We start from the raw sequence: 24,593 nt of genomic DNA, 5'->3' as shown, positions 1-24,593 counted from the left end.
TCTTGTTTACGTCAAAACTGAAACCAAGTTGTTCACACAGAATGCCTATTTCACACATTTTCTAGAGGGACAACTATCACTGTTTAAATATTAATCTTTTGAGGTCATTTCACGATTTCAATCATCATACAGTAGCCTAACCACCAGCATCAGCCACCTGTAATGCAGCACTAATTCACACCAGCAGCTTGTCTTTTATACTAGTCATTAAAATAACACATTCATTAAAATCATGTTACAGGAATCACACTAGAACTTCATTGTAGTTTAATTCATTAACAAATGACTCCAATGAGTAGTGGATCTTTTTGTAAATTGAAAACATACAGCATTACCATTATAATAGGATATAAACAACAAATAACTTTTAATTAATAGCTTCATGCTTTCTGCATCTTTTTCTGATGTTTGCTGCATTAGTGCGTGCCTCTATTTGACTGAGTTAGTCATTGTTCGGTACATATTATTCAGCATTTTCACTTATTTAGTTGAATACAGAAAGAGATTTGTTATTTTGGGCCGAATAATTTAGGTTGCCAGACATTCGGTGCATCCCTACGGTTTTGTTTATTCATGAACACATCTTTGTAGTAAAGCGATTGCCCCGACTTAAAAGCAAAACTTGGGAATTGAGTGCATCAGAGGAGCGCATGAATGCAGTACTGTATTTTCTGGACTATAAGTCGCACTTTTTTTCATAGTTTGGCTGGTCCTGCGACTTATATTCAGGTGCAACTTATTTATCAGAATTAATTTGACATGAACCGAGAGAAATGAACCAAGATAAATCATTACCGTCTACAGCCGCGAAAGGGCGCTCTATACTGCTCAGTGCTCCTGTCGTCTACCACTGAAAACATAGAGCGCCCTCTCGCGGCTGTAGACGGTAATGTTTTTTCTTGGTTCTTGGTTCTAAATAAATGCGACTTATAGTCCAGTGCGACTTATATATGTTTTTTTCCTCATCATGACGTATTTTTGGACTGATGCGACTTATACTCAAGGTGCGACTTATAGTCCGACAAATACGGTAATTACACTTCTGATGACAGCAGCAGATAGATACGGTTAGCTAGCTAAGCTAAACATTCTTAAATAAAAAAATTTAAAATTATATATATATATATATATATATATATATATATATATATATATTTTTATATATATATATATATATATATATATATATATATATATATATATATATATATATATATATATATATATATATATATATATATATATATATATATATATATATAAATAATAAAAAAAAACGATACCCAATCCTGGTGCAGGGGGAGCGAGGATCGCTCGAACTCAGGTCAGGGCCAGGCAATCACATCAAGTGTGAAAGCACCCTAAAACGAACTGCTCTTTGAATAAAAAACTCTGCCGTCTAAACCTTAGTGCACACCAAACAAGTGAACAGATCTCAGTGTGAATTCCTGGCACTGTTTTGAATCCTTTTGCAAAAATACCACCTTATATACACACATACCATGAGCTGATTTAGCCAAGCACACAGCAGGTCTTGGATGTTTGGTAAGTTTGTCATAAAAGATGTCCAACCAAGAGCCAGAACTTGTCTGACCAACTAGCCATTAGCCAAGGGGTAATGAGTCTCAATTTTCAGACCAGTCTACATTTTTATGTAACTGACTTATAAAAGCTATGACCAGTATTAAAGAAAGAAGAAAAAAAAAAAAAAGCAACAGACACAGGTTGTGACCATATGTATTGTTGAGCCTTTTGTTTTGTGTCTTTAAGTTAGGTGTTAAAAATGATGGTGTGAATGCTAAGTGAACCAGAACTCTATTTTCTAACTTACATTTTGGTTTGGACCAAAAGAACCCAGAACCGAACTACAAGTTTAAACAAACCCTAAATGACTGTAGAAGTCCTGAATACACTGTCAGAGAGAAAATACTATTAGAAAAAATAATAAGTTTCTGCTGCGAACATGTCTTAGCAAGGCAGCTCTATAACACATAGTGGCCTCCCATTTTTAGCTGGCTTCTAGAGCAGGAGTTTTCCAGCTAGAAAACGGTAAAAGTAAAAGAGGGGGAACATCTGTGTGCGGGCTCTCTCTCTCTCTCTCATTCCTGGTCTGCCAGCCCTTTACCTTTTATGGACCTAAAGCATCATCCACTGCTTAGCCCAAACTCAGTGACCAAACTCTGACCAATTTCCACATCTGTGCTTTCATTACAGACAGATGTCACAGTCCTGACAGCAGACCAGTGACCCTGGAAAGTGAATATTCTGGAAATATCCCAGAATATTGTTATTAAATGTTGTTAATGTTTTTGTGTTGTTTTTTTTCTGGAGCAACAGTTTGAAAAGAATCTTGCTGAACAGGTTTCCTAAAGTCAATATGTTTATAGCAACTTAACTGAACAATAACACATCTGGTTTAGTGGCACACACATTTAACTCCGTCGACATTATATTGTATAAGTATTGAGATTTTGCTACTGCTAGTCATAACTACAAATATTAATTATACGAAGTTCGTATTTTTGAGTTGGGAAATTGTAATTACAATGTAAGGTGCATTCAAGTCACTTCGGAGCAAGATTTGTCTACAAAAAAATATCATCTTATTCAGAAAACTCAGCTTCTACCAAAAATTATGAACAAAGATCGATGCATCTGTGTGTTTTTGCTTGTTATAATTTTGTATAATTTATGAATGTGTTAAATCAATATACATAAACTTAGTGTAATCGTACACCATTGTATTTTGCAGATGTAACTTAGTTTTATTGTAATGGGGAAAGAAATCATTTAATTTTTCTTCCTCCAACTCGGAAACTCTAGGTTTAAATAAACTTCTATGTTTCCCACTAAAAATTGCGGTGGTGTTCATGTGCATTTAACTCATCAATTCAATCTTTCCAACATGAATTGAATGCACCATATATATATATATATATATATATATATATATATATATATATATATATATATATATATATATATACACACACACATACACACACACACACACACACACACACACACACAAACATATATATACACAGTCATGGCCAGAAGCTTTGGTAATGACATACATTTTGTGTTTTGCAAAGTTTGCTGCTTAAGCTGTTGTGGTTTTTATTCTCATTGTTTATAGATTATTGTGGAGAGTGATCAGAATCATTTAATTATTTAAAATAATTGCTAAAAGCTTCATTGGGCAAAAAATTCACTTGACAAAAAAAATAAATAAAAATACAGTTTTTTGATCTCATCAGCAGCACATATTAAAGTGTGAATGTGTACTAGGCTGTGTTTACACAAGCAGATCAGATCACCAGTCAATCAGAACATGACACATTCACACTTGGCAGCATCAGCTGACATTTCTATCTGGATAACCGATCGGATCTGTCTCTCCTGCACAATTTTTAAATGCGTCTGCAGAGAATGCCCTGGTGCAAGCTTCAACCTGAAGTGGTGGGGTTTCTTTTGAAAAGCATTTTCAGCTGCGGGACATTTTACAAATTAAAAATAGGAGTAGGAGTCTAACTAGCACTCCACACAGGTGTTCTCCATATCTCTTTGGAAAGTTTGCGAGAGAGGGGGCGGGGTTTTGCGTGACGTCTGTCCACCTGCAAATGCAGACACGATGGATTGCATTTACATCCGATCGCAATGCATTCTCGAGTACCTCTGGACCAGGACACGCTGAATACGAATATAATTCATTTCAATGTGTATGTGGACAACATCAGGATACAGGTCACATGTTAATGCCAAGTGTAAACGCAGCTCTAGTCAGGCGAAATCACTATCATACTAATTAGATTGTAAGAGCAAATGATTGCTATAAAAGGAGGGAATAAGCACTGCCAATAACTTGTGCCATTATTTCCTCCAAAGAAGCATGCGCAGCCATCATCGCTTTGCATCAACATGGCCTCACATGCAAGGAAATTGCTACAAAGAATATTGCACCTGAAAGAACCATTTGCCGTATCATCAAGATCTTCAAGGAGAGAGGTTCGACTTGCAGTGAAGAAGTCTTCAGGACGTCCCGGAGTGTCCAGAAGCGTCAGAACTGTCTCCTCCTCAGGAGTCAGCTACAGAATCGTGTCAGCAACAGTGCAGAGCTTGCTCAGGAATGACAGCAGGTTGCATCTGCACACACAGTGAGGCCAAGACTTTTGGACAAGGGCCTGGTGTCAAGAAGGGCAGCAAAGAAGCCACTCCTCTGCAAGAAAAACTTCAAGAACAGACTGAAAAACTGTATTAAGTACAAGGATTGGACAGCAGAAGACTAGTGCAAAGTTATTTTCTCTGATGAAGCTCCCTACCGACTGTTTGGGAAATCTGGAAAATGGATTGCTCAGAGAAGAAATGGTGAACGCTAGCATGAGTCCTGTGACGTGCCTACAGTGAAGCATCCTGAGACCATCCATGTGTGGGGTTGCCTTTCAACCAAGAGAGTGGGCTCTCTCTCATAATTCTGCCCCAAAACACTGCCATAAATAAAGAATGGTATCAAAGCTTCCTGCAAGAGTGACTTCTTCCAACGATCCATGAGCAGTTTGGTGATGATCCGTGCATTTTCCAGCATGATGGAGAACCATGTAACAAAGGAAGAGTGATAAAGAAGTGTCTTGAAGATCATTACAGTTACATTTTGAATCTGTGGCCAGGCAGCTCCTCGGATCTCAATCCAATAGAAAACCTGTGGTCAGTCCTCAAAAGGTGAGGGAACAAGCAGAAAGCCCACAAATTGTGATCAACTCCGAGAACTAATAAGGCAAGAATGGATCGCTAACTGTCAGGATTTGACCCAGAAGCTAATATCCAGCTTGCCAGAGCTGATTGCAGAGTTTATGAAGAACAAGGGTCAACACTTTATTTATTTTTTGCCAATAAAAGCCTTTAAAACGTATATGCTTATCATTGTTTATTCAGTATACCATAGAAACATGTGGAAAAATAATCAAATACTGAAGCGGTACTTTTTATTTAAAGTTACATTTTGTCACTGATAAAACTTTTGCCAATGACAAATATATTTTATTATACATGTAAAATAAATGTATGATTTGCATAAGATTTTCTATTGAATTAATCAATCCTCATGACATCCAGAACTCAGAATGACAATTTTACAGTTCACTTATATTTACAGATGTTCCATGACCGTGAGAACACACAAAGTTAATACAAAGAGCTGTGCCTACACTTACGTAAGTGACTAGTGGAATGCAGCTTCTTTAAACCCCAGGCTCTCAGACTGCTCACTGTTTTAGAAGAGACAACTTTTTAGTGTAGGCTTCCGAGTTTCAAAACAAGTCGAATCATCAATAACACTAGCGAAACCGCAGCACAACGCATCGGCGCGCGCGTGAAGCCGTGTCACATTCAGCTGTTTGAGATTGTTCACTGGAACGCGATGAAAACGGCGCGAGCTGCCAGCGCCACATCAGCGATCATTTAAAGTTTTATACAAAGAACAACACCACGCTCCAAAATAGCACAGCACTAGTTCACCACGGTAGAAAACGCGTATAAAGTTACAAAGCTCCTCAGGACATCATTTACTATTACGTTTAGATTAACGTATTGGGACTACTTCAGTTCAGCAGCAAGTTAAATCACTTTTAATACTTTCTGTACTGACATTTTAAATAAAAACGAAAATCACTTACCTCTTTTGTGTCAATTCGCAAGGAAGATCCGTTGAGTAGCTGTCAGTAAGTTCGTTGTCGTGCTACTAGTGACTGAACAAAAAGAAGGACTAGCTGCAGCACGAGAAGAGAAACCCCCAAACTTTTAACCCTTTACCGCCTTGCTAGGCTTGCCTTAACACGGGTTACCATGGTGACCATAGCTTCCGCCACAGAGCTCTGCCATAACCGCTAGTTATTGCTCCTACTGTAATACACCGAAAACATATACTTCAAATATTGTTTTCTCGATGGTTGTCATTAAATTTAGTACATATTTAATGACAAAGGTGGGACATATAACGTTTCCTCCCTTTTATTGTCGTAACTGGTATTTCCGAAGAAACTCATTCCACATCTTATACCATATTGGGTTTTGTGTTTTACAGCTTTATGGAATGGAAATGTGGTAATAAAAATCATTTTATGTATCACACATACACAAACATATGGCCTTAATCTGCAAGATGAACAGTTATGCAGATTTGATCAATTATAAGGTTTCAATCCAAGCATATTTGTTAGTAGAGCAGCTGTGTTTAAACTCAAATAAGACGTAAGGATTTTTTTTAGCAATTCAAGTCTCTGTTAAGTGTAAGGTCGAAGCCTTTTTATGTTGGCCAAACGCATTTTCATTAAAAGAGTCAAAAAATGTATTTACATACAACTTTAATTTCTATGATAAGAGCTGGAGCTGCTGAAGTCTGATCCCATTCCTGTTACAATGCACATAATAATAATAATAATAATAATAATCAGACTCGGAGTAGTGTATTGTTTTGACAACACCGCCATCCACTGGTCAAAAACAGGAAAAAAAAACAGTATGTTAATATGTGTGATTAATCTACTTGAGATAAATTATTAATTCAAAAAGAGTGAAAATTTGACTAAAGGCATGAATATTATGTTGCAAGGACTAATACAAATGCTCATGGGAGTTGAAAAAATTATAGGACACACTACAAAAAACTGTTTCTAGAATACCTTTAATGAGTTACAATGTGCCAAGGTCATTTCAAATAACCATTTTAATTCAACAATGACCTATCCGAGACCATAAATGTCTATTTTCCCTTTTTTATATATATAGTTCTAGGCAAGTTCTGTTTTAAATGAGCTGTTGTATACTGTATGTCGTCAAAAAGCTAAAGCTAGTGTAAAGTAAAAATCTCATTAAATCTCATTCAAGGATGTATTATCTGGCCAGAAAAAAACAAACAAAAAAGACTGTGAATGATTGTTGCAATAAATTTATATTTTCTTTATTCCAAAAAGATAACGATGCAGGTCCATAACAATAGTATTTTTCAATAAAATATTTACACACACATTTAAAAAGTATACGTTAACATCCCTTCAGAGGCATTATGTATACCTTCGGCAGACAGCTTAAGCCAAAGCAGCTAACTGGATTTTATTTCTAATTGCATGGCAACACAATTCTCATCAGGAGACGTGAATAACGATGATTCATGTTTGGCATTTGCCATCATCATATTTAGCTGGGAGAGTGTTAAGAGGGACGAGAACCTGCTATTTAATGAGAGGAACAGAGCATCCACTAACAGCCATGTCTATTCTGAATGACTAGTTAGGATTGATTTGGTTCTGTTTAAAAAAAAAAACTTATCTACATGACAGCGAGAGGAAAGGTTCGTACTGAGATTTGAACTATAAACGCTGTTCCCATGCAAAGACAACAAAGAGTCTAAATCAAACTGACTTGTGAAAGAGAAATCGGCCTCTACAATGCTGGTACTTTGAACTTGTTTATCACCTATTTTTACCCACGTGTAAGCGGAGGTTTGAAGTTTGGCCAGATTAAATGTGAAACTTAATTAAATCCTGCCAAGAGTAACTGCTACTTTTGTCCACATACTGTTCATAAACACACACTTTGCTTCTCCACTGAAGCTCTATCATATTTGAAAAAAAAATATGTCTCCTCATACGCAACATTTACTACAGATATTTACTGTATAGGTTCTTCTGAAGTGTACTCCTTCCTTTTATATGCTATTACAGTTGCTACCAATTCTACTATGCTTTTAATGGGAGCTGTCACTGTTGTACTAATGGACACTTTGGAAAATAATAGTAAATACACACAAGGCAGCAAACGTGCAACTACATGCACACCATTCATTATGATTTAGCAGTTTGTCTCAGAACTCGCACAAGACAACTTGTTATCAAGGGCATACAAGATGATTTCTGGCCTGAACAACATGCAAGTTATCCCACAAACCTTAAAAACAAAAACAAAAATCTAAATTAACTTATGCAAGAACTTTGGGGAAGGCCAATAAATAAGCAACTTCAAATCAACAAAAAATATATATACAGATCAGTTGAAGAATGCAAACGCCTGGCAGTGTGCTGACATGTGGAACGCTTGTGCAGTTTAGCATATTAAGGCAATATTAGGGAAAAGTGAGGGAAAATACTGCTACATTGCTTGTTAAACTGAAAGAAACATGCGATTGTGCTACACAACCATGTCCTCTGGCATTACTAAACGAAAAGGTTTCTTGTTCATACACACTGACATCTTGATGAAAACGAACTTGCCACTAAGACAATAAAAGTTGATAACGTTGTTATCTGAAAGATGAATAATTAGTTCAAACCCATTAACTGTTTAACAATGAAGTTCCTGAAACAGTCCATGCACCAACTAGCCGATTAAGCGAACAAATGAACCTGTTGCGTCTGTCATCCATAAACTATAACTATTCCTTTCATAACAATTCCTATTTAAGAACTCATTGGATGTAGAGCAGGTTGTTCCTAGCTCAGTGATACAGCACTGATACAATACAAACCAATCAGGAACAATGTTTTTCCTGCTCAAACACTGAATGACGTGCACAGAAAACACACACATTCTAGTGTTTACTAGCAACCCTCATACACACATCACATGACTAGGAGTTCAGAGTCATTGGCATTATTACATGGAATGATTTACAGTTTGGTTGATTCCATAGCTACAGACAATTACGCCAGCAGTCCAAGCTGGGCTACGGTGTGCAATACTTTACTCAATACACGGTGAATGAGGAGGGCTACACTGTGACTGCAAAGAAAAATGTAATTACTTTGACCATATTGTGAGTGTTTCCCATTAAAAAAAAGAAGAAAATAAAACAAAAAGAGATGGAGTAGTGTGTAAGCTGAAATAAAAAATAAAGGCCTTGGGGTTGGCGTTGTCCTTGTGGTATGGCTGAATGCCAGGTGAACAGGTTGATGTAGATGGTCGTGTCAATGTTCAAAGCTCCTGATGGAAACTCCAGCCCAGTGGCCCGTCGCTCAACTCCCCAAGCACCAGGTGTGTCATAACGTCTCAGATCTTCTTGGGCCGACGTCCAAGATGGTAGTAGTAGGACAGCGTGACAGTGAGGAAGAATACGCGACTGAGGAGGAGGAGGAGGGCAGGATTTGTCAGGTGGCCCAGCTCCACCAGAGTGACGGAGGTCACTGTAACATAGTGAAGCGAAGATAAACATGATCCAAATATCAAGAGAGTTTTGAGAAAACGATGACTAATTAGACTTACAGTAGTGTTCAAAAGTTTGGGTTTGTAATGTTTGGAGCAATATATTTGTGTAAAGACCCCTTAACCTATTTTTGTACTCTAAGCACTCTTTTTTTTTTCTATATCAGCTTAATAATTTAATTAGAAATTAATATTACTCATTTAAAATGTTTCAACCAAATGCATTTGTGCAATAAGCCATAGACAATGTATGTTACGATGTGCTTGTATGTACTTGAATGAATGCGTTGAGAAAGCCCAGCCACTAGAGGGCAGTGACATCATGACAGTACAGGGCCCATCTAGAGCTGACAAGACACAGCATGCATTAGACTAGTTCTTACTGTCACAAACCTAGAAACTGGATGGCAAAGTAGCAGGCCTCGCTAAGTAACGTCCACTGGATGATAACCTTCTCCACAGTGTACAAGCCATTCCACAAGATCAGAGACAGACCTGCCAAAAAGAAGGCAAAGAAATGAGAACATGTTATATATTATTCAAAAGTTTGGGGTCAGAATGATCTTGTTAACTTTTATCAGTAAGGATTTATTAACTGGATCAAAAGTGATGAGGACATTTAAAATGATGCAAAAGATTTCTATTTCAAATGAATGCTATTCTTTTGAACTTTCTATTCATCAAAGAATCCAGATTTTTATTTTTCACAAATCTTAAGCAGCACGACTGTTTTCAACATCGATAAGAAAAATTATAATTATATATAACAGCCTATTAGAATGATTTCTGAAGGATCATTTGACACTAAAGACTGGAATAATGACTGCTAAAATTCAGCTTTGCCACTAGGAATAAATTACATTTTTTAAATATATTAACATCTACAACTTTCTGATCAAATAAATTCAGCCTTGGTAAGAATAAGAGACTTATTTTAAAAAATCCTATTGACCCCAAACTTTTGAACGGTAGTGCAAGTAAACGAGCTGAACTTTAAAACAAACCTTAAAAGTCACAACAATTATTGATATGCTTCAGTATACAAACTACCAGGATTATAGATTGTAGATGTTCCAGAGAACTGAACTAAATTAAAGTTAATTTATCACTGGGGGGCTGAGACATAAAATGTTCACCCGGAGACACCAGAGAACAGCAGCTGACACATACTGACAGACTGAATTACCAGGAGAATTAAATGAGTATTAATAAAAATACGTCTCACCTATTTAATTTTTGAGGACAAGATTTGAAAAAGGAAGCAGGTAGAGATGGGAATAACTGCACTACTAATCTGAGCAAATTCCTTGTCTGGAGTTGACTGCGGTGAGCCAGAAAGAGTCCGATTTAATGTGCAATTAAATGAATGAGGAGCGGAGAGCGTGCCGCCCCGCAGGGAATATTTCCTCCTCGCTTCTCTTCACAATCCACTGGCTGACTGGCCATTTACTCACATAACAAATACAAAAACACACATTCAAAGAGCGCCTCGAGTTGAAGGGTAAAAAAAGACTCAGAGGAGTCTTTTTATGGCCCATCAATAGATGTGTGGACCACATGACAACATCTAATTAAGAGTCTGAGAGATCATTAAGTCATTTAAAATACAGAATGAAATCAATGTGACTTACTGAGAATGGCCCCTCCGTAGAGACGTATAGAGATTCTGGTGGCTGTTTGTTCTTGATCAAATACAACCTCATACAGCTGGTTAGGGAAGGCTAGGGCCTGTAAATAACACGTTTAAAATAAATTATTGATGTATAGCCTTTTTAGGAAATAGAGCACTGGTCCTGAGAACAAATGGAGCTTAAAGTATTGAACCTCACCATAAGGGCCATGACTGTGAAAACCACAGCGGAGAAGAGGATCCATAACCTTGAGAAAGGAAAACATCAGTCAGCAGAGAAAGTAGAAGTATTTTCTATTCTACAATGCCAAGGGAAGTTTAGCAACGATGTACAGTACAGAAGGGTTCAAAAGCCTGAGATGAAATAGCTGGGAATTGCATTTAAACCTGGAAATAAACTGAAAGAAGAGTTTTAATGTCAAATGAATTACATTTAACCTATTTTAGATCACTTATCAAAAAAGTACATTGGGACATTTATTCGACTCTTTAAAGATGGTCAGAATATGATCTTCAGGTTAAACAAAGTGTTGCTCTAATTACAGAAAAAAAAGAGACAAACCTCATATATTTTTTATTCAGCAAGGATCCATTAAATTTATCAAAAATTAGAGGCATTTAACCTTTACAAAAAATACATTTCAAATAAATACTGTTCTTTCTATTCATCAAAGATCTCAGCAACTGAGGCTATTTTCACATTTAAACACATTTATTTAAAATATATTGAAATAGAAAACAGTGATTTTAATTTGTAAATATATTTCACAACATTGCTGTTTTTCTGAATTTTTGATCAGCAGCCTAGGTGAGCACAAGAGACTTCTTTCAAAAACTCCAAATAAAAAATATTACCTACGCCAAACTTTTGCACTAGTTTATCATTTAAAAATTTATTTAACAAGAAAAATGCTTCGACACATTTGGGCCCCACTACATATATTCTAGAAATTAGCTGGAGACTTCACAAGTGACTCAGCTAATGCACATGCATTAGAAGCTAACAATATTGCATTCTTCTTACATAAATCATTTGTTTTAGTGGCCAGAGACAGACAAAATAATAGACGTTACTTAAACAGCAGCTGAATTTGTACGATTCTTGAGCTCAGGGTTCAGCTGGTTCATCTGTGTCCTGACAAAATTACTGTGCTTTAATTAAAGGCCTGATATTTCCTGCATTGGTGACCCAAGGCAGAACATAATACAAGAGGTATATAAGAGCAAACTCCCCTGAGCACTGCAGTGTAGAGCGCGGCAGAACAGCACAGGGATGTGGTCTTACCTCAGTCCCACAGGCTCTCGGACGGCAAACTTGATCTCATTCCCCAGCATCTGACTGATCTGAAAGAGAAGAGAAGGAAGTGAGGAAGAAAGAAAGAGAGGAAGACACAAGAGAGACAAACGCTACACTCAGAATAATAAAAAAAGAATCATATCCTGCAAGAAGTGACCATTCTGACAGAAACCTCCATTCTGAATTCACTTTGGAGGAACAAAAACAACTATATCATTCTGAAGCATGATGAATTGATAGTGCATGGTGAGTTGTCCACAGTTGTGTGGTGCGAATCACGAAGACATCTTTAATTTAGGTGAAGAAACCTGTTGTGTACACTGACGTCTGGGGGCCACCGCTGGATAAATAACATACTATATCCAGCAAGAAATCCAATTTGATAACAAATTAGCAAATGCAGCCACCCACATGTGTCTCACATTTCCACAGATTCAGGTTTATGGCTGTCATTCAATGTATCCTACTTCTTCATGGCTTTTAAACAAAGATGGCAACACACTATAAGAAAATCAACGTGTTGGCAAACTCAATTGTTTAATCACATTTTTAGAAGGTGACATTGTTCTATCATTAGCAGCATATCACGCGTTCCCATATGGCTGATTAAAACACTGAAAGATAGAAAAGAGCATTTTGGTTTCTAAAGAAATCTATTACTTCAAAACCAAGAAACTAATTCACACCAGCAGCTTGTCTTTTTTACTAGTCATTAGAATAACACATTCATTAAAATCATTTGTTACAGGAATCACACTAGTACTTCAGCCTGATCTCACAATCAAAACGTACATATTTAGACGTAAATTAAAACTGTCCAATACGTATGTGCCTTTACGTATTTACAATGTCATTTACGTATTATCTGGACGTAATTACAGGTTCGATACGTATCGAAATTTACGTAAAAACAACCTCAAATACGTACAGATAGAACGTGTTCTCTGAACAGTCAGTTATCCATAAAAAATTGCTCATGAAGCTGCTTTTCGATGCGTATCGGATTAATTTCTTTAATATTTATGTATATTTTCCCTTATATTTTTTTATAAATGTAAGATCCCTATACCCCACCCGAACCTAAACCTACCCATTTTATACAGAATGTTAAAAGAATAAAACATAATAAAACACAATTTAGTAAAAATATAACATTAAAACTATATTTTGAGCCACTAACGTTAATACTACACCTACCCCTAAATCTACCCCTAACCATTTCTTAAAACTACACAACGTTACTGTTATAAATAAACAAATAACAGACAGACAAACATAACGTTAATAATTTATTTTTTGCGAAAATATCAAAAGTGGTACCAAAAGTAGTTCAAATGATAATGAGTTCCAGTCGCAGTCCTCTATATGGAGGTAATAGTTTTTATAGGGTACAGAGCAGAATTTAATTTATTAATCCATGAAATTATGTATCTGTCTTCTCTCCGTGAAGGCGCACTGTAGTGATGGCCGATTCGTGAACGAATCGTTCAATTTAACCGGATCTTCTTAGTGATCCGGTTGAACCAGTTCACCAAAACGAACTGAATCGTTTGAAACGGTTCACGTCTCCAATAAGCATAAATACACAAATTACTTAAGCGGTTAACTTTTTTAACGTGATTGACACTCCCTCTGAGTCAGAATAAACCAATATCCCGGAGTAATTCATTCACTCAAACAGTACCCTGAATGAAATGCTGTGAAGACCGAACTGAAGATGAACACTGAGCCGAGCCAGATAATGAACGAACACGCCCACTGCTGGAGCAGTTCTCGTTCTCGAGTCAAGAACCGGTTGCTTCAGTTTTCGGATCACCAGTACACTCAACCGAGAATCGTTTCTGTCGGAGGCGTCCGATTTGAGAACTGATGAGCTGATTCTCGTTCTCGAGTCAAGAACCGGTTGCTTCGGTTTTCGGATCACCAGTACACTCAACCGAGAATCGTTTCTGTCGGACGCGTCCGAATTGAGAACCGATGAACTGATGATACTGCGCATGCGTGTAATTTTGTAAGTATTTTGTTAAACAACGGAAAGTGTGATAAAATAACTATATTTTATTTTGATTTTTTATTATTATTATTATTTTTTGATTAATGTTTCCAATCTGTATATTGTATATAATGTATAGGCCAAATGGGTTTTCAGGGAAGTTGGACAATAATTAAGACTCTAAAGACTCTTATGTTTAATAGGAATAAGGGATGATTTATGAGATATCTGTACTGTAATGATGACATATTCACAAATTGAGTTTGTAGTAAAAAGAACATGAACACGAGTAGAGCAGCTGATGACACTGAACTGCAGCATGTGCCGGTTAGAGCAATTCTCGTTCTCCAGTCAAGAACCGGTTGCATCGGTTTTCGGATAATCAGTACACTCAACCGAGAATCGTTTCTGTCGGACGCGTCTGAATTGAGAACCGATGAACTGATGATACTGTGCATGCGCGATTCAGCGTGAAGCCAACTGACTCACACAGCATGTCTGAACCGTAGGGATTCTTTTGGTGATTGATTCTGATTCTGTACTAGTAATGTTATGAGCGGGTATTTCGAGGGCTTGGATGAAGGGCAATCTGGATAAACGTAAGTTCATTTAATAACAAATACATCGCAATGGATTATGTTTAGTAAGTGGATCATGGTTTCTGCGCTGATGACACCTAATTTATTTACTTTATATCTTCAAGACTTAAATCCTCATATGCACATTATTGCTGTTACTGTATTTAGGTGTTGTTGCAAAACTCAAATGTAAACTTTTCATGATTATGAGGTTTTAACTGACTTAAGTTATGATTACTGACTTTATATATTTGAATGTTTGATAGACGTGACGCCATTACGTCATCACCAATGACGTCATTACGTCGAGCGTGAAAGAACCGATGAACAGGTTTTTTCAACCGGTTTATTGAATCGAACTGTCCGAAAGAACTGGTTCGCGGAAAAGAATCGAACTTCCCATCACTAGCGCACTGGCACAGTACTCTAATGTCATAAACTGAAACACAACATGTCGCAATCTGTGACGAATTGGATGAGGACCAATGAGCGTTCGATATCAGTGCCGTAAACCATGTCGTAACGTGGCGCACTGGCGCTATTTTCAAATTCGAATCATAACGAGCGCGAGCTTTGACTGTGACGGACGCTGTTGCTGAGAATGAAGATGAAGATCGATTGATATGGATATGTTCCTTGCAAACATCTGGATTGTAAAGATATGCAGTACAGCAAACAAATAAAACTGATGTGATTTGTAATTTTATGCTGTGCTTTTGTGTCTCTATGGTTTGCAGCATACACAGACATGTTATTTCCTATTAAGTAGACGAATAAACTGCTTTCAATGAATTGAATAAAAACATGTATTGATATGACAATTAAATACAACAGATTTAAATCATTAAAGCCACTATTTTAATATTAATACATGGGAATTCATATACATTCACACTTTACGTTAGAATATTTAAGTTTTTTTAGCTCCTAAAACTTAAATATTTGTACGTTTTACTGCTATAAATATGTCTAAATTGTACGTTTCTATGTGCATGAAAACGTAAGTAAATGTACGTGTGGTAGAACCACATTTAACGTAAAAATACACACGTATTCTCATGAGATCACGTTGAGTACTTCATTGTAGTTTAATTCATTAACAAATGACTCCAAGGAGTAGTGGATCCTTTCGTAAATTGAAAACATACAGCACATTACCAGTGTAATATGATACAAACAACAAATAACTTTTAATTGATAGTTAAAAATATGGGTCACTGGCATCAAATTCCAGAAAAATTTCACATGCAAAAAAAGTCAAATTTCTGCTGTCAATGGCAGAGACATGTATGAAGCACAAAGACCTCACTTTCAAACCAAGCAGCTTTGAGTCTCAACATGATTCAATCACATGAATAACTTAAGATTGAGTGAAACCTGCATGGGCAGAGTTTTTCGCCCTCACATGAAACACCTAAATGTGAAGATTCCTATTGGGTGTGACATGATTTTGCACACAGAACTGTGCAGAGTAATAGTAAATGTGATACTTTTTCTCTAAATTAAAAGTTGACATTCTCCAAGTCAAATGGACATTATAACTGAAATAATCAAAATTAATGGCAATGAATCAAATGGATTCGAAAGCAGAATCTAATACAGTGCTTGTGAATCAGCAATGAATCTGGAAAAATTAAAGGCCAAGGTAAATTTTTTAACGAATTTGTGCAATTTGCTTGTTGGTAATAAACATTTAAACTGTTATCCATTGTATTTTATGTTGTTCGGTATCACAAAACGGAATATTATACGAAAAAGTAGGTACTATCTTACAGCGGTCTCCTTTCCCCCACAATGCATTGCATCACGTCACGTTGGGGACTGAATTTACCAAAGCCTGTTTTGAGAGCACTGAGAGTGACTAGACAGAGACAAGTAGTAGACGAGAGTATTCAGATTATAAATAAATAGATAAATACATAGATATATGTATAGATAGATAGACTACATATATAGATAGATAGATAGATATCGACCAACAGCAACCCAAATGGACTCACTTCCCTACAGCACAAGCTTTCCAGCGCAGTTTCCATGGGACGACACCCACACAAGCACCTGCCAAACAGAGCGACACACACGCAGCTACGTTTGCAACAACATTTTCACCGGAGGAAGAGATAACGCTTAGAAATGTCCATATAATTAGCATGATGCCTTCTATTTCTAGATGACAAAGACAAAGTTTACCAGTTCTGCCACACTATGACAAAGGTTACCGGTACTTATCTGAACTAATGTCATGATCACTGCCACTAGATATAAAGAAAACATTGATTTTTTTCACTCGGTGCTACTCAATGACAGTAAAATTATATATATATATATATATATATATATATATATATGTGTGTGTGTGTGTGTGTGTGTGTGTGTGTCGTTATTGTGCACTGCTGCTCGTAGACTAGCTCCAGTGCTCATTGCTGCGATGCTAAATGATAGCAACTCACCAGGACACTTCACCAACTCTCACACCAACTCTTCACCAACTCTCACCACTCATTCTCCTCGGACCATAGGACATCAGTTCTCAGCAATTCCTCATTTGCCCTCTCACGTCTGGCTGGCTCGAAATAATACGGCTGCGGGCCATCATACAGGTTGGCTCTTGCCATCTCTTCCTCATCCCAGTCAGTCTCTATAGTTCTGATGCTGCGTTCCAGGCAGGTTTTTGAGCTTGTAATCACTATTTCATACCACAAGTTTCCAGGCAAGTTACGCCAAACTTTCTGAGCACAAGGAATTGTAACTAGATTATTTATTTATTGCAACGTTACATTGACCTAAAATCGTTTTTTTCAACGTGTACTAACTTGCATAAACACTGCATCCGCAGGCAGTATTATTCGTATGGGCTGTCATCATTGTTTCGCGTGCTGTGTGACCTCGGAACTCGTACATCGTACATAGTACATCGATCTAGTACGAGTTCACGGGTGGGAAGTCACGAGTTTGACTGCCGTTCCACTTTCACGGGTTTAAGGTTGGAAAAACACGGGTTACGGGTTGCCTGGAACGCGGCATTATACTAGACTGAGGCTGACTTTCCTTGACTTCTCCCCAACGTGACGTCATCACCAAGTTGCGTAAAAAAACGTTAATACCAAAAACTTAAAAAATAGGTCTTTAAGACCATTTTTGAGACATTTTAAAAATAATATACATATCTTGAGTGATTTATGTACCCATTAATCGAAAGTGGTGGTTAACCTGCAACATGGCCTTTAATACACAGTCTAAATGGCTATTTCTATCATCCAGTGAAAGTGTTTAGAGTACACTATTGTTTGATAGAAGTTTTTGATAGAAGTACACTATTGTTTGATTGAAGTCTGGAGTTTGATAGAAATCTTTTATGCTCATCAAGGCAAAATTTATTAGATCAAAAATACTAGCAATATTGTGAAATAGTATTACTTATAATTTAATGACAGTTTTCTACTGAAGTATTTTAAAAAAGAAGATTTATTCTAGTGTTGGCAAAGTAGAATTTCAGCAGTTTTCAGTGTCACATAATCCTTCAGAAATCATTCTAATATACTGATTCAGTGCTCAAGAAATATTTATTATTATAACCAAATTTTTAAAACAGTTGTTCAATTTAATATTTTTCTGAATTCCTTGATTAATAGAAAGTTAAAAAAAATGTATAGTGTAAACAAATTATAAATCTTACGGACCACAAACTTTTGAATGATAGTGTATATCATCAGCAAAAAAATGAACAATAAAGTCAGAATTTCTTTTGTTTTTGGGTTTGTGGCCTGAATGTTAAGATAGAGGTTAGTACACCAGTACCCCAGAATCACATGATTGATTGCTCTTATATAAATCTGTGCAACGAAGGAGCATTTTAATTTGAGCCACATCTCCAGGTTTGCTGACTGATGAGATTGTAAATGCTGTGACTGATATGAGCGGGAAATTGTTTCATTTATTCTCAGTGGGTGCTCAGTGAAAGCATATATAACGCCACACCTCCAGAATCCCACTTACTCTGGCAGACTACCACGGCGTCAGTGCATCTGCATGGGTTTCCTTAAAAAGACCGTGAAATGAGACAGAATGGGAGCACAACAGGGAAATGAGAAAGAGAAAACCAGTGTAAGAGACAGAATGGAGGCAGAGAGGCGGAAAAACAAGCATTAAGTGATAAAGAGAGAACGCACACTAGTCCCTGTAGAACCTGCCACAGTGATACAGCAGATGCTGCTGCTGGCTTCATACTAGGATGTGCTAATGTGCTAATGACTTGAAAATAAATTTGATTTGGTGACTGCCAGAATGCAGATACCCAGAGCTGCCCAGACAATCACCACAACTTCCAAGAGCACCGAAAGTAAACAAGAGACATAATAGGGATTTTTTTCATCACATCCAATACTGCTGCCTCATGCTGCCACACAGCATGTATTTCAGCTCCTCCTCTGCTGAGGGACTGTTCAAGTTAATGAAATAACAATCCCACAACATCTTTCAAAGAGCAGACAGACAGGCTCATTTTACGGTTGAGAGTGTGAAGAGTGCTGAAAGAGCAGAGTGGAAAATCTGATTTCTTCATGACAAGACGGGAAATGTCAAAAATAGGCAGGCAGCTATAAAACCCAAATGAATAAATCTAACATGATACACAGAGAATTTTAAGAATTCTGAAACATTTAAAAGCAAATGAAAGTTAAATGAATTTGAAATATTTCAGATTCTGAAATGCTTTTGTGACATTGTGTAAAAAAAAAAAAAAACCTAGAGACATGGTGACATTGATCATAGCACAGATGGTCAGATGTTCCACTGAATATCTTTCTCTCATTTCAAATCATACTGAAATGCTTGATTATCAGGAAAATGGGTTGTTAAAAAAAAAAAAAAAAGATTCTAAAATCAGATTAGATTTAGATTTGATTTTAATGTACATGCTGTCCAAAATCTTTTAGTAGGATTGGGATAGTAGGAAAGATCATGATCCCAAACAGAAAGGGATGATTCAGGGTTGATTTTAGGAACAAAAGTTAATGAAACTTAAAAATAGGTCAAATTTGCACCATGTTTATATTTTGCATTTCATGTACTACAGTGATAAAGTAAATAAAGTACATAGAGGTACACTTTAAGCTACCTTTCAGTACAGTAAAAAAGTCACTGTCCCAAGTAAAAAAAATATATATATATATTTACATAGAAATTGCCAAACAGTTATCAATGTAATGAAATTGTTTTAGATTAAAATATTATTATTGTATATTAATTACAAATACACAAGATGAACCAGTCAAATATATTTTCTTAAAACTGCATCTGTTGTTAAATGTGTATTTGTTTTTTTTGACTGCTGTGGATCGGAAAAGTAAATGGTCCAGTTGGTCTTGACATAGCAAGCAGCTATACATGAAATCCAATTCAGAGCACTGGTAATCCAGATTCTGTAATCTGCAAGTGTCTATACCTGGGTCAGGGTGATCCAATCCAATGCTACTTTGGGGAAAAACAGCAATAAATCCTGGACAGCAAAACAAGGGGTTTACAGATCCAGATAAATTTGATCCAGATTAAACTTGAACAACTGGGCGCAGGTTTGGCACAAGTTGGAGTTCATGCTACTCAACTGTTGCTGTCATTAAAGCTAAATTGACAAAACCAAATACTAAGACACTCTGAAAGTCTTGTTGATTAAACTTTTCACTCAAATTGTTATGCTGATCATATAATTTTTAAATGAAATCTGAAATAAAAAATACATTAAATTAGAAAAGAATGAAATATAAAAGGTCGCACATACTTTGGACACCACTGTACATGTTTCTCGAGCTTGACCTCAAAATCAAAACCTCTATAAACAAAAAATTAGGTATTTCAGACAGAAATACCAATGAGAAACCAGTAAATTTTACAGAACATGAATAAGTAGAAGGGGAATAACCCAAACCTGGGAAGGAAAGAAATTCCTTGCATTAAAAACAAAACATAAAACGGTAAAAAGCATCTTGACATGGAATACAGATCGTATCTGCTTTGTGTCGCAGGGAGAATCCACAGAGAGCAGACCATGGTATGATTTTTTTTTTTTTTACTAATATTAGTTACCCTAGTATTCTGCTGTGGTATCGAGAAATTATAAATTGGTCAATTTTCACTGGTCTCTAAATAAAATTTACAAGAAAAATATATGTTTGATAGATATTGCTATCTTTATATAAATCTCTCATATGAAGTTTTGGTCATGTGACCCACTCATAATAGCGTTAAATAATTGTGATTATGATTTTTGCCATAATCGATCAAGCTAAATTAAAATCCAATCCAGTTTTAATTTTACAGCTGTCATATTTCATTAGGATTCACAGCAGCAAAGATTTCAGGCTCGAAAGCATACTTTACCAACTGGCTAACTGCAAATTGCATTTTATCTGGTGGTTGGTTCTGTGACGGCCATCTTATGTGAACAGTGTAAGCAGCCGAGACCTTTGTGATATTTCAAATATTACTTTTAAACGCTTTGTGGCTCATTTGCACCAGAAGGCCATGCAGACATAAAAACAGCAATTCACTAGGTGTGTATCATGTCGTGAATGTGCTCTGACATGTGCATCTGTTTGAATCTGAGTTTGGCCTCTGGCTGCTGTGTCATTACTGCGTCACACATCTGTACAGTCATTCTAGCACGTGTGGTTTTCACAGGCACAGACCCTTCTCCAGAAAGCAGACCTGAATCATGAGCGTGAGACAAATTTAGCAGGAATAAGGCAGAAAAGTGTGGCACAGGTCAGTGAACAGAGCAGAGAGAAGGCAGGAAGAGGAAGGAATAAACAATGCTGTTTTGGAGGGAATAATCCGGCCTGTGTGACTGCCTGCTCCTTCATCAATCACCATCACATGTGTGAAGGAAAACGTGCAATACATGGAAATGAAAGCAACAGAAATCCTACTGTATATCTGACATTGGAGGGATGTGACTCCTTGATAAGAGTGCTCCATCTTAACTACTAATCTAATTTCCAACATTCAGCAAGGACACACAAAATGTCCCAGTGTGACAAAAGATTTTCAAATAAATGCTTTTCTGACATGTACACACACACACACACACACACACACACACTTTCAAAAACACACAAAAAAAATGACCAACCCTAAACCTTTGAACTATAGTGTAACACTAAAGATTCTGATTTATTTGAATGAACTGCTTCATTTGCAATGACTCATAGAAATGATTCATAGAAATGAACAATTCACAAAGAAAATTTTACAGAAATGTAATTTTATAAAAAAATGCTGGCCGTCCAGATTTTCTTATTTTCTACTTAATTTAGAATTTTTAGTTGCAGTTTAGTCAGATAAATGCTACTTAAATTATACCACGATCCTGCTATGTTAAAAAAAAAATGCATTGCAGCTTCGATGTAGTTTTCTACATTGTTCACAAGGTTAGCTTGACTGGAGTTTAATTTAAGCAAAAAAAAAGTCCCATCCTCAACACTGGACCTATCTAAAACTGGGCAAATCAGAAGATCTTTCATTGGAATCTCTGCAAATGGGAACTTGTTAGATGCCTATATCATATAATTTCTTTTCAAATTATACTGAATAGCCACAGTGTGTTTACCCAAAATACAGCTAAATGGCCTTTGTTACATCCTACAAAAGCCCCTATATCAGTGAAATAACCACAGAGCTGAATCAGACGTGCTGAAAGGGGAAGCGCAGGACGGGGCTCTTACCACAGCTCTGAGTAACCCCAACATCTCCAAACAAACCAAGACACTTCACTCTGTATAAAGGAAACCCCACCCTCCAGCTCATGGAGAAAACATCAGCCGTTTCAACATGTCATGCTTGCTTTCCTGTGGGTGTGCAGCTTGAGAACAACTAAAAAAGTCAAATGGAGTGCTTCCTTTGTTTATTTTTAGTTGTGAATGGATCTATAGCCCTCTCTCGCAAAACAGATCAACAATTGTCTAGCTCACCAACAAGGACAATCAGCCTCAGATATGGGTCCAAGCATCATAGAGTGCATTTCTGTAGTGCAGCACTTTGTGTAAAATTACCAAGCAAAACGAGAACAAATGAAATCAGAACACAAGTTATACCTGCTTTATAGTAAATGGCAGTAATCCGATAATAAAAGACGTGACATTTTGTGACAAAATCATTTTTCTCAAGAGCTGCATTTTTATATTAAAATGTTTCTTGAGGTGTACTTACAATGTATTTTTACAGCAAAAACTGCAATAATTTAGAAGTAAAATAAGACATTTTATACCCTGATTTTAGTCTTCTGATTTGAACACTTTAAATTGGTGCATAGTTTTTGAGACTTCAATGTAAATGCTCACTGCAGTTACTGGGTAACATCTTTGCATATAAAATAATTCTTAAATTTCATAGACCTCTCATTGCATAAAACAGCAAACAAAGTATAATTTGTGTTGCAATAATCATGCCATTGCAACACTAATGATTTCATCACAAACAGTGCAGACACAATGTATCTCATTGAGCAGTGTACACAGTGTCATTTAATTTAACAAGAGTTTTGGCATGCAGAACTCAATCATGCTGAATTTGAATTTGAATTTGAGTGATTGACAGCTCCATGGATTAAAAAGGGGCCGTAACTTGATCACTTTTTGTATATAATTGTATATATAGTGTGAAGTTGACTGATTTTATGAGTCCTTGCATACCAAAAACCATTATAGGTTACAGATTAGGTATTAAAATTAACATGCTTCTACATTCTGTACCCAGGGTTTGAAAAAAGAAGTGTTAAAAGTTGTGCTATAATAGGAATAACACCTACAAATATAACTCATTATATGTACTAAAGACTTTTCAATTTACAAATCACCATCATTTACCTTGGATTTTCTAAGTGCACCATGGTTTTGTGGCAGAAATGTGGGATATTCATATCAATTTTAGTAATTTAGACATGTATTAAAGGAGTAATGGAATGTAATTGCAATATTTTTTATGATTGAACTAGTGTTTGTGCATTTACACTAAATGTATAAGAGTACTGTTTCTCATACAAATACCCTGAAGCCCTACAGTTAAATTGTTATCACGTTAAGCTGCAAACAGCAGGCTACGCTGAAGAAACTCAAAGTCTTACAAAGTCACGTATAATAATCTTACCATCTACTGGCAAGTAGGGTTGCAAAAGACTGGAAACTTTCCATGGGAATTCATGGGAATATATGAGAATAAAATGAAAATTTACAAGAAAAAAAAATGGTGAGGTGAGAAGGCTATTTCTGAATTTCTGCTCGTTTTGCCGGAAATACAAAAGGTATATTCATTCATGAAGTGGAATGGCAAATTTGGCACAATTCGGAATAACAAATTAAAAATAGTGCTGTATAATTAACTAAAATTACTATATTTACTATTTATATACCTAAAACTTCAGATGGATTGGATAATCGTCTCGTTCTACCACTTGGTAATATAGCTAAAAATGATATGTTTCATATCATTCGGTATTAATAATTATTGACTTTTTTTATAACCTATAAAGTGCAGTAGAAAAATAAATTGTTCAATTTAACCACTGTGGTTTTCATTTACCCAATTTACTATTTATTTAGACAAACAGTCAAACACAAAATAAAATGTAAACGAATATCTCCTTTCTTATATCTTAAATGCAGATTAAATAAGTCTTATGGAAACTTTTGGTATATGTCACGAGCCTACAGGAGAGCGCAATGAGCAAAACAATGCAGCATATTAAATTGTCAATGAAATAAAATAACTATCAATAAAAACGTGCATAGCATTTAAATTAACATATATAAATAAATATAATTTAGTAAATTGCATAAACAGTTATGAACAAAACAGCATCATGTATTTATGCACTGCATAAATAAAAAAAGAGCCAAATCGCTAATTACACAG

General features: G+C 36.2%; 2 protein-coding genes across 4 annotated transcripts in view; both read right to left on the bottom strand.

The window, feature by feature from the left end:
* The window catches only part of LOC127934392 (CD82 antigen), a 31,933-nt gene extending 26,061 nt beyond the window's left edge, over positions 1-5,872 (bottom strand). Inside the window, exon 1 of the mRNA XM_052531760.1 lies at positions 5,673-5,872. The gene's annotated coding sequence lies outside the window, so the exon portion shown is untranslated. The remainder of the gene's footprint in view (positions 1-5,672) is intronic.
* Positions 5,873-6,927: 1,055 nt separating this feature from the next.
* The window catches only part of LOC127934394 (tumor protein p53-inducible protein 11), a 60,585-nt gene continuing 42,919 nt past the window's right edge, over positions 6,928-24,593 (bottom strand). For all 3 annotated transcript variants that reach the window (XM_052531762.1, XM_052531764.1, XM_052531763.1), the window contains exons 4-8: positions 12,108-12,166; positions 11,022-11,070; positions 10,824-10,920; positions 9,586-9,687; positions 6,928-9,173 (exon numbers count right to left, since the gene is read on the bottom strand). In XM_052531762.1, the coding sequence (XP_052387722.1) occupies positions 9,040-9,173; positions 9,586-9,687; positions 10,824-10,920; positions 11,022-11,070; positions 12,108-12,166 (441 nt within the window). In that variant the 3' untranslated portion in view covers positions 6,928-9,039. The remainder of the gene's footprint in view (positions 9,174-9,585; positions 9,688-10,823; positions 10,921-11,021; positions 11,071-12,107; positions 12,167-24,593) is intronic.

Source organism: Carassius gibelio, chromosome A18 (assembly GCF_023724105.1).
Source record: "Carassius gibelio isolate Cgi1373 ecotype wild population from Czech Republic chromosome A18, carGib1.2-hapl.c, whole genome shotgun sequence".
Lineage (NCBI taxonomy): Eukaryota > Metazoa > Chordata > Actinopteri > Cypriniformes > Cyprinidae > Carassius > Carassius gibelio.
This window is presented reverse-complemented; position numbering and strand designations above follow the sequence as displayed.